Source organism: Neomonachus schauinslandi, chromosome 2 (assembly GCF_002201575.2).
Source record: "Neomonachus schauinslandi chromosome 2, ASM220157v2, whole genome shotgun sequence".
NCBI classification, from domain to species: Eukaryota; Metazoa; Chordata; class Mammalia; order Carnivora; family Phocidae; genus Neomonachus; species Neomonachus schauinslandi.
The window spans coordinates 127172518-127191985 of NC_058404.1; the positions used below are offsets into that span (position 1 = coordinate 127172518).

Sequence of the window (19468 nt, forward strand, 5' to 3'; positions counted from 1 at the left end):
TGTTCTCTCTCATTCTCTCGCTCTCAAATAAATAAATAAAATCTTTAAAAAAATAAATAAAGTCATGAAGATGTGCACCCTGCTATTTTAATGGAGGTTGACTGAGGGTAAAACTGGATGGATAGAGTGAAATGATTTTAAAATTATGGTGGAATTGTACTTTTTACTTTTTTGCATTTTTCCAACAGAAATGTTTAAAATCTATGAGCATTTTCCAATTTGGGAAGTTAATTGTTGAGAGTAAGAACTAAACCAAGGCAATGAACCATTTACACAATTTATTGGATAAAGAAGTTTATGAACATAATGGAACCACAAGGAAACAAAGATGCACCTACCTATAATTTTTCATTCTAGGGAACTACAAAGCTGGTATTCCTTTGTAGAAGGGATGCTTGAATGCTAGGATATGTGTTAAACTAGGACTGATAGCTGAGGCTTTGTGCTCCATCCAGGGGCCTCTGCAGTTACCTGGGAGGTGCACTTCTCTCGTGTGGCTATTAAATAGTTGGAAATTAGGGTCCTAAGACTTATTGAATAGTAGCTCCAGAAGGATTCTCAGACTTCATCTATTTCTTTTCCACAATTTTAAAGATAAAGGAAGAAAACTGAAGTCCAAAGTGGCTATATCTTCTTTCCAATCCAGACATTTCTTTTCCAATATTTTTCATTATTTTCATACCTTCTTGCTCATTTAGTTAAAACTATACAGTTAACATCCAATTGGCAGGTTCAGATGCTATGCGCCCCAACAGGTGTCTCTGATCCGCCCGCACAAACTGCACCTCCTACCCCCTTTCACTGTACCATAGCACTGCCATAGTTAATCTTATGTGTCAGCTTGGCCAGGTCGTGGGATGCCCAGATTAAACATTAATCAGGGATGCCTGGTTAAACATTATTGCTGGGTGTGCCCATGAGTGTGTTTCTAGACGAGATTAGCATTTGAATTAGTAGACTGAGTAAAGCAGATTGCCCTCCCCAAGGTAGGTGGACATTATCTAACCTGCGGAGGGCTGTAATAGAACAGAAAGGTAGAGGAAGGTTCTTTCTCTTTGCCTGACTGATGAGCTGGAACATCAGTCTGCTCCTTCCCTTAAACTGGGATTTATACCAATAGCGCTCCTAGTTCTCAGGCCTTTAGAATCATATTGGAATTTAAATTATCAGCTTTCCTGGGTCTCCAGTTTATAGACAGCAGATGGTGGAACCTGTCGGCCTCCATAACTGCATGAGCCAATTCCTTATAATAAATCTTATTTTGTATATAAACGTACGCCCACACATATACACACACAAATATATGAATGTAATATATAAATATATATATTGTTATTTTCTCCAGAAAAACTTGACCAATATAAGCACCTTGTATCCAACTGTAACTGCTTTTTATTTCCTGCATGTACTGTGTTCTTCTTACCTCCATGCTTTTGTTCAGGCTGTCTCCTTATCCTACTTACTCCTATCTCTCTTTTACTTAATTAAATCCTACTCACTCTAAGATTAACATAACTTCCTCTTGGAAGTTTCTTTGTGATCTGAACTAACCTCATCCCTCAGGCTATGATAAATTCCCTTTCTCCGCATTCTCTTGGCATCTTGTACATTCCTCTGTAGATTAGCTACTATACCGCATTTTACTGCCCCACCTTCACTAGACTAATCCATTTCTGCATCTTCTGTGCCTATCATAGTTTCTGGTACTTAGCAGCCACTGAATAAATGTTTGTTGATTAAAGAAATGAGTGAGTGAGTAGATGAATTGGACTTGAATGTAGCTAATTAAAAGAAGAATTGGAGCAGGTCTGGCTTTCATCATGGATTAAATCACTATATAAAAAAGCAATTTTAAAATTACATGCTCTGTTAATGGCAGCTTAGTACTTACTATAAGAGACACCACTTTATTGTTTTCACTTTAATTTACAGAATCTATATCTATATCTATATTTTTCTGGGCATCTAGAAAAAATTTTTTCAGTTTTCAGTTTGCTTTGTGTGCTGTAAGACCTATTCTAACTCAAGTTAAAATGCTTATAGTTTAAGAAGGATATAGCTTTGGACTTCACCTTTACCCTTTTGAGAAAATATCTAATCAAGACTAATTTTGATTTCAAACATCCATGAGGATTATTATAAACAAAAATAAGTTTTAAAAAATGTTAATAATAGGGGCGCCTGGGTGGCTCAGTCAGTTGGGCCTCCAATCTTGGTTTCAACTCGGTTTATGATCTCGGGGTCGTGGAATTGAAATCGAGTTGGGCTCCATGCCCAGCACAGAGTCTGCTTCAGATTCTTTCTCCCTCCCTTCCCCTCTTTCTCTGCTCTTCCCACTGCTCCTGCTCCTTCTCTCGCTCTCTCTCTAAAATAAATAAGTAAATGAAATCTTTTTTAAAAAATTAATAAAAACACTCAATCCCAGGCATTAAAAATGCATTGGCAAAGCTTCTAGGAATGATCTCTATTTGTGTGTGTATTTTTTTTAAAGATTTTATTTATTAATTTAGATAGAGAGTGGGGGAGGGGCAGAGGGAGAGGGAGAGAGAAAATTCCAAGCATAGTCCACACTGAGCACTGATCCCGAAGCAGAGATTATGACCTGAGCTGAAACCAAGAGTTGGACTCTTAACTGACTGAGCCACTATGGGTTTTTTGGTTTTTGTTTTTGTTTTTTTTTTTTTAATTGTTGCACTGATTCTCTTCTTTCACTATGTGATAAATGACATGGACCTAAAACCTTTGATTTTTGGGGGAGCAGAAAATATGTCAATGGGATCTGAGCTCCCAGATGCCTGGTGAAGTGCTAAAGTAAATCATATTCTGTTTGTTGAAATCATTTGGCAAAAGGGCAAATGTAGCAAATGCAGTGTTACTTCTAAGCCCAGTGATCTGACAGCCCAGGACTCCTGGCATTTTCAAAGACCCAAAGTGGTTTAGTATTTTGATTTTCCCCAAGTTGTGTTCAGTCTGATTATTCATTTCTGTAATGGAGCCTAACCATGATTTTAAGGTCATATACTTAGGATATTACCAAGTCACTCACTGAAGCCCAAGTTAGGTCTTATCCTCACTCTGCTCATAATGGTCATCTACTTTGGCATTCTTGCCCAATGCCAAATGATGCTACAGAGCTCAAAGAGCAAGGGGAATGGAACAACCATAAAAGAGAATATGACCAGTGTGGTTCATAGGTTTGAGGTGCATAAGACCAGGAATTACTATATGTAAACCTGTAACAGTTGAAAATTGTTTTCTACTCACAGCCTTTTTTCTTTTATGTAATTTCATTCCTGCTTGCTTCATTCTCATGACCCATGAGATCATTACCTGAGCTGAAATCAAGAGTTGGACGCTTAACAAACTAAGCCACCCAGGTGCCCCCTGATGGGAATAATCTTAAGTCAAAGGGTTTTAAGAGACTGTCCTAAGCCCTGCCTATATCCTCCATCTGTTCTTTGTTTTGTTTTGAAATTTCCTTTAACCTTCTTTTGCTGAGTAGAACTTGTTTCTTTTCTGCAGATACTACATTGCTTTTGGTCTTCTCAAATGGTGGCTAATTTTCTCTTCTACAACATTCATATCACTGGGGCTGGATCATGGGTAGGTATCCTTTTTGCCCCTTGAACCACTTCTAGATCCTTGGCTTTGAAGCTCATGCTATCAGCTTATACTCATTCCTACTGCAGGCATCTGCTGACTCTGTGTCACTCCAACATTGCTCAAAGATTTTACCACTTGGCTCTCTGTCACTCTTTCAAATTCTAGTTCTGTGGTTATTCTTGGTGATTTGATTATTCACATAGACATCCTTTTCCAGTACTTGGCTTCTTCTTCTCCAAAGATTGTATCTTTCCTCCTACCTTAGCCACCCACTCCCATGTCATATTATTTCCAATACTAGCACTCTCTTCATCATCTCAATTTCAAATGTGTCATCTTGGAACCAACTTTGTATTATTTCCAATCCTGTCCTTCTGGTTCATGGACTCCTACAGTTCTTTGGTCCCATCCAGACCAACAGTCTGTTCATGTCATCCTCTTGGTATCCTCTTGGTATCCTCAATCTCCTCTGGGTCAGCACTTTCCTCCTACATAGCTGAGATTCCATGATTCATAATAATGATAGTTTCTTTGCATATACTCTCAACTCCCTCACCCCATTGTTTTCTACCATGCTTATCTGGTAAACACTAATTCTGGTGAAATCTCATCTCTGTGGACTCCACGTTTATGCTTAGGCAGTTGAAGATGGCTACAGAAAAGCCCACAATCATGCTGATTAGTTTCAACTTATAGTCATGATGACTATTGCAAAAGACCCTTTAGTCTTTTCTAGGAATACCATTACATTTCACTAGTCTACTGTCCCTCCCATTCTCCAGAGCAACCATTGCTATCTTCTCTCTCTTCCAATCTCCAGAAGCATTATCCTGTTCCTTAGTGATGACCTTGGTTCCTATTTCTCTGAGTAAATACAACCAATCAAAAATGATTTTCCATATACTCCCATTACCATATCTTCCAACCTATCTGCATGTATGTCCATATGTTCTACCTTCTCTCTTCTTACTATGGATGGACTATGTTCCTAAATCCAAACCCTCCACTTGTGTACTAGATCTCATTACTTATCACCTACTCAAGGACAGATCTCCAGCAGTTCTCCTGTCTCTCTCCTGCACCATGAATTTCCCCCCTTAATTGTATCATCCCATTAGTATACAGACATTGTATATATCTTTTTTCATAAAAAAATTTTCCCAAATCCCACATCCCACTCTAGAACCCTCCCCACTATTACGCAGCATTTCCTTTCAGCAAAGCACCTTTAAAAAGTGCCCAGTCTAACAAAACAAATGAACAAAGAAAAAAAGAAAAACAACAACAACAAAAAGATTCTTAAATATAGAGAACAAATGGGTGGTTGCCAGAGGAAAGATGGGTAGGGGATAGGTGAAATAGATAAAGGGGATTAACAGTACACTTGTTGTGATGGGCACTGAATAATGTATAAAGTTGTCAGATCATTATATTGTACACCTGAAACTAACAAAACACTGTATGTTAATTATACCTGAATAGAAAAAAATTAAAATAAAAAATAAAGTAAATAAAAATCACCTAGTCGTGTAATCTCCACTGCCTCTCTTCTCATTCTTTCTTCTCTCCAGTCTAATTCTAATTCCTTCTCCTTTCCCTCACCAGATCTGCTTTTGTAAAGGTCACCAGTGACTGCTGGTTGCCAAACAAATCATTAATTCTCAGTCTTCACCATACTCGACCCATGAGCATCATTTGACAGAGTTGATCATTTGAACTTCTTGAAACACTTTTTCATTTGGCTTCTAAACAAGCACTCTTGATTTTACCCCTTTTTCCCTGGCTGATCCTTCCCTGACTCTGTTATACCCTTTTTAACTCTCCCTCGTCTAAATACTAAATTGTCCCAGGGATTAGTCTTTCCATAGCTTTCTTCTCTAGATAGTTACACATCCTTAGTGATATCATCAAGTCTTAGGACTTTAAATACAGACTCTATGTTAGTAATCTCCAATCTCCAGCTAGAACTTTCTCTTAAACACTCAACTCATATATAGAAAGCAGCTTTCTTGGCATCTTTCTTGGATAATTAATAAACATTTCATATTAACTATCATGCCAAAGGCAAATTCTCATTTGGCTTCTCAAATCTGCTCTTCCCATAGTTTTCTCAACCCCAATAAAAGCCAACTTCATTCTTCCAACTAACTTAGGCCAAAGACATTGGACTCATTTTTATCTCCTCTTCTCCATACCCCACATTCAGCCTTTTAGAAAATTTTGTCAGAGCTACTTTCAAAATATATTCAAATTCAATCATTTCTCACCACTTCCACCATAAGCACTCTGGTCCATCCAACATCATGTCTCACTTGAATTATAACAGTATTCTCCTCAGTCTTCTTGCTTCTAGCCTTGACCTCTCCTATTTTCCACACAGCACCGTAAGTGGAGCTTTGAAAAGTAAGTCAGCTCATGTCACTCTCCTGCTCACAACCTCAGAATTTTTCAAAAGTCAAAGTCATTTAAATGGCTCCAAGGTATTATATCAGTGATTTTCAACCTTTATTGTGAATCAGAATCACCTGAACGAATTTAGGATATTCAAATGCTTTCCATTCCCCAATTAAGTTACAACTTCTAGTTATAAAATACGTAAGTCATGGTGATGTAATGTACAGCATGCTGACATAGTTAATAATACTGTATTGCATATGTAACAGTTGCTAAGTGAATAGATCTTAAAAGTTCTCATCACAAAAAGAAAATTTGTAACAGTTTGACTGATGTTAACTAGACTTATTGTGATCATTTTTCAATATACACAGAGTCATTATGTTGTATGCCTGAAACTAATATAAAGTTATATGTCGATTATATCTCAATAAAATAAAAAGATACAATTGGAACTTTAGTGGGGCCCACACTTGAACATTTTTAGGCCACCATCCTGCCTAACTTCCACTGTGATCTTATTTCCTATCCCTTTCCCCTGCATATCCTACCCACCCCCCATGAACCCTTCTCCAGCCATATTGGTCTTGACATTTCTCTTTATCACGCCAAGTTACCTTCTGCTTCAGGAATTTTGCAGTAATATTCCTTCTTCTTGGACCACTTCTTGTCCTGTCTCCTCACGGTCTTCATGGGTCATACCTTGTCCTCTTTCAGGTCTCTACTCAAATGTCGCTTTCTCAGAGATGCCTTCTGAGACCACTTTATATGTGATGGCAACATCCCTCTCCCTCCTCTGCTTTCTTTCATTCTTACCTTTCAAATTTTCCTTCATAGCACATGTTTATGCACTTGTCTATTATTTTCTCTCCACTACAAAGTAATCTCCATTTGGGCAAGGACTTTCCTTGTTCTGTTTAATTCCCGATACCCAGAACAATGCCTGGTAAATAGGTGCTCCCTGACTATGCGTTGAATGAATAAGTAAAACAATAGGTTCAATCCACCCAGTTTTTTCAGCCCTAGATCAATAAAGAGGGTAGGCTCACCTCACCATTTCATAAGGTCTAGAATTTGTCTTTCTGTGCCAGTCCTCAAAAATCCTTGATATTGACCCATTTGACATGACCAATCTTTTGTCTCGTTTTCATTTCAATACTCCAATTTTCCAGCTGGCCTTAGAGCTGGGGCCTGATCCCAGTGGCTTTGCTCCACACCTGGACCTTGTCAGTTTCCCTTCCCCATACTGCTCTGGACTTGTGTGGCCTACTTAGCTTTGCAAACTGATGCTCTCTTTCTGATTGAAAACTGCGGCCAACACCATTCCTCACTTCCTTGTTGCCATAGTATCCATCAGATTTTATACCCTCTTTGAACTCTGTAGTCTGAGGTATTATGCAGTTACCGTTGGGATCCTCTGGCTAGGATTTTAATCCTACCAATCCTGATTTTCTTTTCCTCCTGAGCAGTCTTCATTGCTGGGGTTTTAGAATAATTTGTTCTTCACCACCTGCGTTTAATAGGTTATCAGGAAATAAATATTGCCCTCTAAATAACCAGAGACTCCTCCATTTCAGTGCTACGCACAGATCCTTCATTCCTAGTCAGATCTTTACCTGTGATTTGCCAAAATATGAGTTATATCATGTTACTTTTCTGTTCAAAACCTTCCTAAGTTTCATATCTCCCACAGAGTAAAAGCCCACTTAGCATGTTTTAACAGCTCTGTATTAGCATTTTCAGACGTTAGCATGCATAGGAGTCACCTGGGAATCTTCTTAGACTAAGATTTACATTGAAAAGGGCTTAGGTGGGGCCCAAGAGTCTGCATTTCTAACAAGCTCCTAAGAGATGCTGCTGTTGCTAGTTCACAGAATTATGCTGTAAGTAACAAGGCCCTATATGATGTGCCTTCTCCCCTGCCGCCTGGCCCTCTACTTCTCTGATTTTGTTATACTTCTGATATTACGCCTTATTTCTGAGTTACACTAGCTTCCTCCACAGTCTTAGAAAATCCAGGCATGCTCCCACCTCAGGGCCTTTGCATTGGCTGACCCTCTGTCTGAAAACATGTCACCCAGATATACAACTCTTTCTCTCTCTCCAAACTGCTTCACGTCTTTATTCCAACGTCATTTTCTTAAGCCTTCTCTGGCCATCTGATCTAACAAGGCAGACCATCCCCCTCAGGTCCCCCTTCTCCCTCTCCTACTCTTTCTCCTTAACACTTATCACTATTGAAATACAACATATTTTATTTACTTTGTTTATTGTCTGCCTCCTCCATAAGAATGTAAACTCTGTGAAGGCATTTTGCTTTCATTTACGTTCGCTCCAGCGACCAAAATACTGGCTGATACATAGGAGGTGCTCAATAAATGATTGTCGAATGAATGCACTAAAAATTTCAGTTATATTTTTCATATACATTTTTTCCTACTTATGCAAAAAGTCCTAGGAAAAGGAAGACAGAATCAAATTTGTTCTAGTTTAATTAGGCTAGTCTGATACAGGTGAATGTCTCCCAAGAATAGCATATCAGAACTCATTTACTTAATCCTCATTTATACAGCTTTCTTTGGTACGAGCAGAATGATGTTAGAAGGGATAAAACTCTACCTCCAAGTAAGAGAAACTTAATGAAACTAGTAGCACAATTAAGAACAAACACAACCTGAGACATTAATGGTATCTATTTAAAGTTATAATTAGATTGCAAGGATTGTTTGCACAGTGATGCAGGCTTTCCTGGAAGACAGTTACTATATATGAACTCTTGTCAAAAACACTGTAGAAGATGTTTGGCCTTTTGTGAAAAATTGACCTACAAGACCTCTGAAGTCTTTTCTGCCTGAACAAATTAGAAGCCAACGACAGAGAGGAGGAAGCTGCTGTGTGAGATGTGCAAGACTAGTAGCTAAAGCAAGAATCCACAACCACATTTCATGTGTTATAGTTTTCAATCTTATAGACTCCCAGTGAGCTTTAGCAGGTGAGAAGGTTATTGGTTTTTGGTTGGTTGGTTTTGTGTTTTAAGAGAAGCTGGCCAAGGCTTGCAAACCGAACTAAAATACATTACATTATGATTACCTATTTTTTTTTTGTCTAATCAACTTTCAGCTGTCTCTGATTTTGCTTGAAAGAATATGTAAACAAGCAAATTTCACTTTGATATTTTCCATTATGAATTCATAAGAACATTCTTCACTGCCCCTCTAGTAAATCAGAAAACTAAATAAATATGGTATAATACTAGATGACATGATTTGCAGTTTTAAACTCATAAGCCCTCTTGATCAGTAGACTATCAGGGGAATAGAAATTGTTCTCTACTTCTTTTATTAATTATCCTTTTAGATATGTTGCAATTTTAACTTAACCTTAGAAGATAACGAAATAATAAAAATTTGTAGTTACAAATTGCTCACCTTTACATTCTTTCAGGTAATCTTAAGGATCATTTTATGAACTTATGGCTCTAATCATACTATTTATTGATGCTTCTGTATATATATATACACACACATATATATGTACATATACTCTCTCTATATATGTACATGTATATGTATATATACAATATGTATACAATACATGTATATAATATATATACAATATGTACATATATATGTACATACAATATGTATATATAGTATATTATATATATACTATATATACATAAATATATATATATATTTTAATAATGACAAAAAACATGTGAAGTAGTAATTCTTATCAACATGATGATAATCCTGGGGCCCACAGATTTTAAGTAACTAGTTACATTTACACATTTTAGTTTAAAAAATGAACTGTATTCAAACCCACGTTGAAATGCCTTTTGCAGGCTTTTAATTCCCACACTGTGACCATCTTACAGAAGAGTAGAGTGAGTCTTAGAGAAGCCAAGTGACTTGCCCAAAGTTGTACACCTAAGAACTGGAAGAACCAGGAGAGAAAACCAGATACTTCCCAAACTGCCCCCAACCTCCTAGGAAGAGGGTTCTTTCTGCTCTTCATAATAACTTTTTTTTTAAATGTATGACATTTAATAACAGTATTAGAAACACTAACCCAAGTCGAAAGATGATGGAATGGCTACATATTTAAAGAAAAAGAAACGGCAAAACCTGCAGAAGAAATAACTAAATTTCTTAGCACACGATGCAAACTTATCAATAGCCTAGTCTAAAACACTTTTATGTCATAGAATCTCAGATTGAAATTTTCTCAGGGTGGGTATTTATAATTTCTTTTTACATATCCACAAATGTCAAATTAAATTCAATACGGTTAAAAGGCATAAAGGTAAAAAAGAAAAGAAATAGAAAATGTAGGAAACTATATGTACATGCTTTGAAAAGAAGGTTTTCTTAAACAATCCTGAAGACCTTGGAAGATATATACGTAAATCTTAACACATACATGACTATTAAAATGTCAAATGTCACTTCTATGTGACATTTGATATTCCATACCCTTATGATTTATTTTTTATTTTGGAAATGCTAGGATACAGGAAGTATACCCGGTTTGCATTACCACAAAGAATGCAAGGTATATGGGCTGTGTGTATGTGTGTGTGTGTGTGTGTGTGTAAGAACAGAAGAATGAAGCAAGACCTTATCTACATGTGTCAACTTGACTGGCTACCTCTGAAATTCACAAGAGTCTTTTAGGGTCTCACTATTTCGTGAGATATATTATATATATATATTCTGCATACTCTTACCCAACCCCTCTATATCAGCTATAGTGACCTTCTTGAAAGGTAATAATGAATCACAACATTCCCTTATTTTACTAGCATTTTTTGCCATTTAAATAGAATCCAGATTCTTAACTAAGGGCAACAAGGTCCTTCATGATCTATCCCCTGCCTACTAACCTCCTTCCACGTTCTCTCATTGGACATGTTCCAGTTCATGTTGATTTTCAACTGGTTTCTTGAATGTACCTTCAGGCTCCTGCTGAGGCTATGCTTGGTTTGGATGCCCTGTCACCTTCTCTTCTACATGAACAGCTCCTGATCAGGCAGGTCATCATTAATATTTTATCTCCTCAGGGAACCATACTTGATCACTGTTCTGAAAGTAGATGTTCTCTTTAATTTCTATAAGAGCACCCATTTTTCTTTTTCCATAGCACTTATCGTGATTTAAGTCATTTTATTTGATCACATATTTTAGTTTTCTTTTCTCACCAGACTCTATACTTCACAGATCCAGTGATCAATTCTCTGTGGTGGAGTTATCTATAGTTTCTTGATCAGGTGCCTGGTACATAATTGGCACTTAGCAAATATTGTATGAAAAAATGAATAATTAGATGATGAGTGAGTGAATATGTATCTTTGAAAATATTTTATGAGAATCTGTATGTCTGCTTGGAGAAAAAAAGTGAATTTTCTCTGGAATGATATGGTATAGAAAGAGGTTGTAAAGTGTGGAGAGTTTTGACTTCTAAAATGGAATAGAAATACAAACTATGAATATATTCATCCCCGAGAAAACAGAATTCTTCTTAACAATTAACAATATGAAGGAATACCCCCAAATAATTTATTCTTATTCTGAGGCTTAAGTTCATTCACATCCTCTGAGTACCTAGTAAAGCCTAAAGTGTCTACCCTCCCATCTCCTCCAGATAACATATAGGTCCACTCACTCGCCCACTCTTATCCCCATCCTCCCAGTAATTGTAGAACTTCTAGAAGCCAGTGGACTTTAGGATCAAAACTTGGGTCCTGGGAAACTGGGGTTAATGAAATAAGGGTGAAGGAGTTAGAGGCCATTGTGAACATTTCAAGGAATTCACATCCTAACGCATCATTAGGACTTAGAAAGAGGTTTATATCAGCACCATCAGTTTTTAAAATAATGATGTCAACCAGGCAGACTCTAGAGAATCATAATAGCAGCAGCAGATAAAGGACATCATATGAAAAGGCTAGAACTTGCATCAGAATATTTTTTATAGCCATCAAAACATTCTCCAACATAGTATTAATAAGTTTGCCTTTTGAACAAGGAACTCAACACGGGGTCCAAATTATTCTGCTGTGGAAAGTTACAGAGAAAAAGTGTATACCACCTTTGTTGCTATAATTGACATTCATTCATTCATTCATTCATTCATCCCACAATTATTTATTTAATGTCAATCATTGTGATTTTCACTGTGCTAGCCACTGGGATAATTTTAAACAAAAATCATTCAGTTCTCTCATGCAGATTGATGGGGCTTGAGGAAGAAAGAATTACTTTTGCATATGTGTTTATAAACCACAGCCCAGAATAAAAACTAGCTTCATGTTTTACACGAAGGACTGCTTCGTAAGCCTTTTTTCCCCCCTGATAAAATAACTTCTAAATGATGGTTATTTAAAATAAGATAGAAATAAAGATTTTCACTTTTGGAATAGAAATAGACATTTGCAGGAACCTTATTTGGTGACAAGATTAACTTTTACCCACCACATAATCATAAGTAAAGATAAGGTTTTCATCTAAAAACAAATGCAGTATAGAAAATACCCCCAAGTCATTTGAAAGAATTGGATAACCCTAATGATATTCGGAATGGGATTTGTAAAAACCTTTTCAGTCTTCATGTGCATAAGCCCCTAACCCATTCTGAACAAAATACTAGCTTATGTTTTCTAGCTTCGGAATTCCACTGGAGACAGATCCATTAGACACAGCACAGAAGGCTTTGAATTCCCTCTGCTTAAGCACTCTGCCAACTCAAAATCTTCTTTAAATCAATAGGAGGTATAATTTAATTGCAAACTCTATGTCAAAGTTAAAATTTTAAAAAAGAAATAAACCAATCTTAATGTAGCAATTCCAATATGGGAGACAAAATAGCAGACTAGACTACTGTAGTAGAACAATGACCAGTACCTTTTGAATGCCTGCTTGGGATTCCAGAACGTTATTCTCTGATCCATTGCTTCTGTTGATCATCCGCCACATTTGGGAATACATGCTGTCCCTTTCAAAAGGATTCATTCCCTTCATGCGGACATGTTCGTATACTGCAGAATCCAGTACTGTGCCGTAAGGGATGTCTGTTTGCTTGGAAAGGTCCTGGAGAGATCTTCATTATTAGGAGAGAAGAGAGACACAAGAAAGAGTACTGAATATTTTCAACTGGAAATAAGGTTATAGGCAGCAGAGAGAATAACATATGTAAATATAGATGTCAAATTGCTTTTCTTATTTTGTGGTTTCTTAATATTAAAATGTAATATATAAGGAAAATTGCTTTTAGGTGTATGACGCATTAATCATCAGAAGACAAAATTCATTTCTTCATTCCTGGAAGAAAAATGAAAATTTCTAGTGGTAAGGCAATGCTTTTTTTGGTGAACCTTTACTGTGAAAAAACCAAAAACAAAACTAAATCTAGCAATCCCATCAAAACAAAAACAAATTAAGTTATATTGCTGGATAATCAAATAATAATTTAGTTTAAAAAATGCTATATGTTATAAGCCTTAAGCCTATATTCTTTTAGGTGGCAATGATTAAATATTTTAAAAAATAATTACATTTTGCATAAACAACATGCTTTGAGGTCAAGTGTATACTTAAAAATTAGTATTTATGATAGTCACTACTTAACAAGTGGCTACTACATACAATCAGCAACTGACATACATTATTCCCACAGCAATGTCCCATTTCTCAGAAGTATTTCACCCATTTTATAGATGAGAAAACTCAGATTGAGAGTATAAGGCATTTGCTCAGGATGGTACAGTCAGTGAGGGATGAGATAAGATTCAAATGTAGATCTGACTGGCTTCAAAGGCTATAGTATTTTATTTTCTTATGTTTTTACTGCAAGATGCTGCCTCTTATTTCTATATTGCTATATTTGATTTAACTCTGTGTGTGTGCACATGCATGTGTGTGTGGGGGGGGTGTGAAAGAGAGAGAGAGAGAGAGACTTCTGTTTGTATTCAAATAGAATAAAATTCATGCTTCTGGAAAGCTGAATATAATTCAGAATATGGTCAGGATTTTCACATCGATCTTTGAGTTATAGATAGTACCTGGTGGTCAATTTCCTTACATTTAGGTTTCTGAGCCACTCTATACTTTCTAACTTGGAGAACCAATTACTTCTTCTACTGAAACTCATTTGAGTTTGTGTAGGGGTTCAACTCTAATGACTGAGGTTTAAGAACAAATATGCGTCTTTGACATATTGTTCAAAATTAGACGCTGGCTTATTCAAGCTCACTAACCTCTAAGAATGGCAGCAGATGCTTTGAAACACCATACCATATTTTGAACAAGAATATTCACAGCCCTCCACAACCTTGGGTCATGAATCTCATGTTATGTATACCTCTGACCTTTTGGTCTGTTTCTAGATGGAGTTTGCTAATGATTTCCTGGGGGCCTTTGCAAACAACACTAGCATTGAGCAAGGGTATTGGGAATACTCTTGCCCGTCACCGGTTTCCATCATGTGCAAAACTCTGTTGCAAACAATAAATTATGGGCTGTGTTTGCTAGAGAAGTATTCATACCAATTTCTAATGGTAACTTTCAGCAAAATTTAATCTACATTTTATTGAGTTTTAGGTTGTTGACATGTGTCAGTTATTCAATGGACACTAATATGGTAATTCCTCTTTGTTCTATACTTCTGCATAAAATGATGCATTTAAAAATGACTATTTCCAAGGAAAAATTTGCTGGAATATTCTACAACTATTAAACTAATTCTGCCACTTGTAAAAAGATAAAGTGACAGTATGAAGAAAAATTGAGGGCAAAAGCAGGAATAAAAGCGAGCTGCACGTAGCTAGGGTGAAACCTCATAGGAGAATAACAGGGCATCTGCTCCTGGGACATCCCATAATTATCTTGTTAACAGGATAGCAGTAAGACTTTTGTTTCCAAAGGCCATTTACTTCTCACTGACTGCTGTTTCCAGTAGTAGGAGTGAAACTATTCAAAACATTAACATTTTAACATATTTCCTACTGTTTAGTGGAGGATGCTCTAAAGTGGTAACACAGGAAAAAGAAATGAAACATTGTCAATACAGGTTATAATAGCAATGGCAAATAGCAATTCGTTCAATACCTATAGATACAAGGACCTATGCTAGGTAGTTGTATGGAGCTTGCACCTTCTAGAACTGGAAGGTTTCATGGCTGGAGAAGACCATGTCACAGTTCATCAGAGACCCTCCCAGGATAGGATTGGCCACTTGCTGCTTAGAAGGTTCAGCCATCAATCTCTATCTAACTCTCAGAAACTTTCAATTTGGTGATGGTGAGATCATAATCTAGGGGTAAAATTTTTGTATGCCCATACCTAAATATATAATTTGTTTGCCCAAATAGTCATACCAGTAAAATACCATTAAATAAATTAACACTCCCTCTTAGCTTTTCATGAAAAGAAAATTGAAATCAAATGTTAGGATCATTAATTTAATCAGGTTTCTGTGGCATAACATCACCTTCAATATCAGCTTTACAACTTGAATATAGAATTGTAATACAGTTTTGTTGGTGAAACTGATTTGTACACAATAAAAATTTTAAAGGAATTTCTTAATATATTGCCTATGTGAAATTCCTGATGTCAGAAAAAAAAGCATTTTATTTTCAACATACTTCAAATTTAGAATATAGCAGAGCATTTTGTAACTTAGAACAAAGGTATGTTCCCTCTAGCTTCATTTCTGATATCAAGTTCAGTTTATAAATTTGCCTTGAGATATGCTTGCAATAAAAATTACAGCTTGTCTGATTCAGCATCATTCCATTATAGTACACTGAGATAGCACCAGAGGCGACAAAAATAAAATGAAGCAAAACGAAGTGAGCATAAATAGCTTATTATAGAAAGTGAAGGCTGTTTTAGCAACCCAACACAGAAAGAGTGACCATTTTATGTGGTCATTTTGTTACTTTCATGCTAGTAAGATTTTAGAGTAGTATCAGCAGAAATGGTATGGTATGGACCCTTAAAAGAAATCTAGCAAATTATTCTACAGTGGTAATCCTCAAAAAAATTGTATCTGAAGTTCAACATCTGAGTATTATTTAGATATGCCAAGTCATTGTTTTTTGTTTTGTCAAATCATTGTTTTAAAAGCAAAATAATTCTAAAATAATTAATAAGTACCTAATATGTAAATTGATTTACCATGGCAAATGTTGTCATCTCTTTTTTAACAATTAGCAATGCATACCCAGGCCACAGAGGAAATGGGAACATTTAGAGCATTCTAGAAAAGACTTAACTTGGAATGTACTCATACTAATATATTCCGTTTCTCCACTTAATCTCACACAATTCACATTTACCCACATAAAACTCAGCAAATGATCACTCTGCAGTTCTGTTATACCTGAATCCTCCTCTCCCAACCCCACACCCCCACTCATGTACACAGAGTTAAACAAACAAACAAACAAAAAATGATGGTTTATAGCTGTGAGTGGTGAATAATAAAAGAAAGCAAATGATGTGCTGCTCTAATCAGCCTTGTTTTCCCATCATCTTCTCAAAATTCTACTTTTGTTTCTCCTGGTGTCCTATACTGATAGCAACACGTGGGTACTAAAGAATACTGAGAGCTGATAGGTAAGTGATATTCACTCTTTGCATGAACTTTACATGTACTTAGAAACTGTAATTTAGGGCACTTCTGTGAAGTCAGGTTCAGGAATCTGGGTGGATCTAGGCTGATTGCAAACTCTTTGCATGAGAAAAATAAACCCTTAAAATCCGTCAAGCATAGAAAATTAATTTCGATACATGTGATACTCTGGTATTAGATATTTGTGATAGCAGTAGCTTTGACATCAGGTAAGTTGGATTTCAAAGTCGAGCAGATAGATTATTTGTGAGCAGTGTGATGTTAAACCCTGTTAACCTGAATTTCCTCATCTATAAATGGAGAGAATGAGAGTGTCTAAGGGTGAGTACAAGAGGACCTGTCACGTCAGCATTCAACCAGCTTATCCATTGCTTTATTTTTATTTCATTTTAATTTTTTAAAAAAGATTTATTTATTTTAGTGAGAGAGGGGGAGAGGGAGAGAGCATTAGCGGGAGGGGCAGAGGAAGAGGGACAGAATCATCAAGCAGACTCCCTGCTGAGTGTGGAGCCTGACTCGGGGCTTGATCTCACGACCCTGAGATCATGACCTGAGCCGAAACCAAGAGTCCGATGCTCAACCAACTGCACCACCGAGGCGCCCCTCTATTGTTTTATATGGAGATTTTTATTACAATGATCCATCTCCTAATAATGCCCTATTTAATAATTTCTAATGGATTTTTGGCATGTGACAGGATGACCTCTTTATATTGATGAAGAGGAGATTCATGAACTGGGGAAGAATTAAAGTTTCATTTCCTTTCTAAGGACAATATTTTATAAACCTATGATACTGCGTGGTCATAACTTTGAATGTGTTGCTACTTATTTTTCACTCATATGTTCACATATTTTCCTTTAACATGAGAATAGATCTTACCCATCTACACTTTAAAATTACCCACATAAATCTTTCTTTTCCATCTTCATTTCTTTCTTCAGTTTAAACATTTGAGCTTGGTTTTGTGGAATGCTCACCAACAAACAGCTGCCAGCTCTAGATGGGGACTTGTAAGTCTAGTCCCATTTTTAATGGAATGGAACACGTCAACTTAAGTTATCACATCAGAAGGGATTTTTCTTCAGGGCGAAAAAAATGGAACGTGGTTGATAGGATAGGTGCTAGATGCTTCCGGCAAAGGGGCAGACAGTGGAAGAGAGACAAACAAGTGGGGATGTATTGAAAATGTCTTCCAACTCAGTTCAGGCTCTTTTCTCCCAGAGTTTCTTCCTCTGGATGCTGATTTCAGCATCTACCAAAGGAGAAGATATTGTTATAGCTCTAAGAGCCCATCAGTAACCAAATTAAAGGCCTGCCTGGTGCCCACTGCTGTTCAGTGGTTGTAGCTGAGAGCTTGGTGAGTTCAGAGACAAGTTTTCCAGCAAAAAATAAATAAATAAATAAACAAACAAATAAATAAATAAATAAAATATTCCAAAATTTAAAACTTAAAAGAACAACTAATATGCCAAATAAAGGTCCACTAGACTGATATTTAGTGTCATTGAGACCTAAGAAGAAGAAGTAAGAATTGAAAAGTGGACTGAAGTAGGTGGTCAGGTAAGGCAGGCCTTCCCCTGAGAGGTACAGCCAACAGCCAGCACTGGGCAACCTCTTAGTTTCTACAAACCTGGGCTTTGAAGGTGCAAAGATTTGAGTTTCAATCCTTGGACAAGTTACTTCATTTTCTCTAAATTGCAATTCATTTCCATATTAAATAGGGAAAATCATAATTTTGTAATAAGGTATGCAGAAGTTTGAAGTAGATACTGATATAAGACACTTAACGTTATTACTTAACACTCTGTAAGTGCTCCATTATTGGTAGTTGCAATTATTAATTTTATTATTATTTATTACTATTACCACTCATTATTATTATTATTCCTATTATGCTCTGTTATAATTTTTAGAATTACTTTCTCCTTATTCTTCCCATCAATGAAATTCATTTCAGATTCCTCACCCATGGGCTTTCTCTACCCCATCTAATCTCTCATCAACTTCTGTACATTTTACTTCCTGAATCTTACAAATCTGTCACTACCTTTGTCCTCTCATTGCTAATACTCTCATTTTTCCTATCTAGAGAATCTTTCTTTTTTAAAAGATTTTATTTATTTATTTTAGAGAGACACAGAGAGAGAGTGCAAGCAGGAGGAGGGGCAGGGGCAGAGGCAGAGGGAGAGGGACAGAGAGAATCCCAGACAGATTCCATGCTAAGCCTGGAGTCCGATGAGGGGCTCAATCCCAGGACCTTGAAGTCATGATCCGAGAGGAAATCAAGAGTCAGACACTTAACCGACTGAGCCATCCAGGTGCCCCTAGAGAATTATTTCTAAACCTTTTCCCTATCTCTATTCTCACCCCCCTCTAATCCATCCTCCACACCATGGCTAAAGTGTTCTTTCTGATATATAAGTCTGATCCTATCCCTGTCTTATTTAAATACTTCCTATATACCTCATTGCCCTTAGAAAAAATCTCCAACTCCATAGCATTCCATAGCCTGCAAAAATTTGCCTAAAATTTTTTTCCATTCTCAGAAACAAACTTTTGCCTCATTCATACTCCCATTATAGGACAAACAGACCATTTCATCATTCTTTGCTTGGTAGGCATTTGCTCTGCACAAAATGTCTCCTGTCTACCTGGTGAATTCTTTCCCTTCAAGGTCATGGTCAAACTCAGCTGCCTCTTTAGTGCTCTTCTAACACTTAGAATATGTTCACATTTTAGCATTTTGTTATGAAATTTTGCTTCTTTGTTTAGCTCATTAGCATACATGTTGCTGATTCCCATAACTTTTCTTTAAATTCATCTTTGAAAC

General features: G+C 36.6%; 1 protein-coding gene across 2 annotated transcripts in view; it reads right to left on the minus strand.

The window, feature by feature from the left end:
* GRID2 (glutamate ionotropic receptor delta type subunit 2) overlaps nt 1-19468 on the minus strand; it is a 1393842-nt gene that overhangs the window by 190532 nt on the left and 1183842 nt on the right. For both annotated transcript variants that reach the window (XM_044912908.1, XM_044912909.1), the window contains one exon: nt 12903-13098. In XM_044912908.1, the coding sequence (XP_044768843.1) occupies nt 12903-13098 (196 nt within the window). The remainder of the gene's footprint in view (nt 1-12902; nt 13099-19468) is intronic.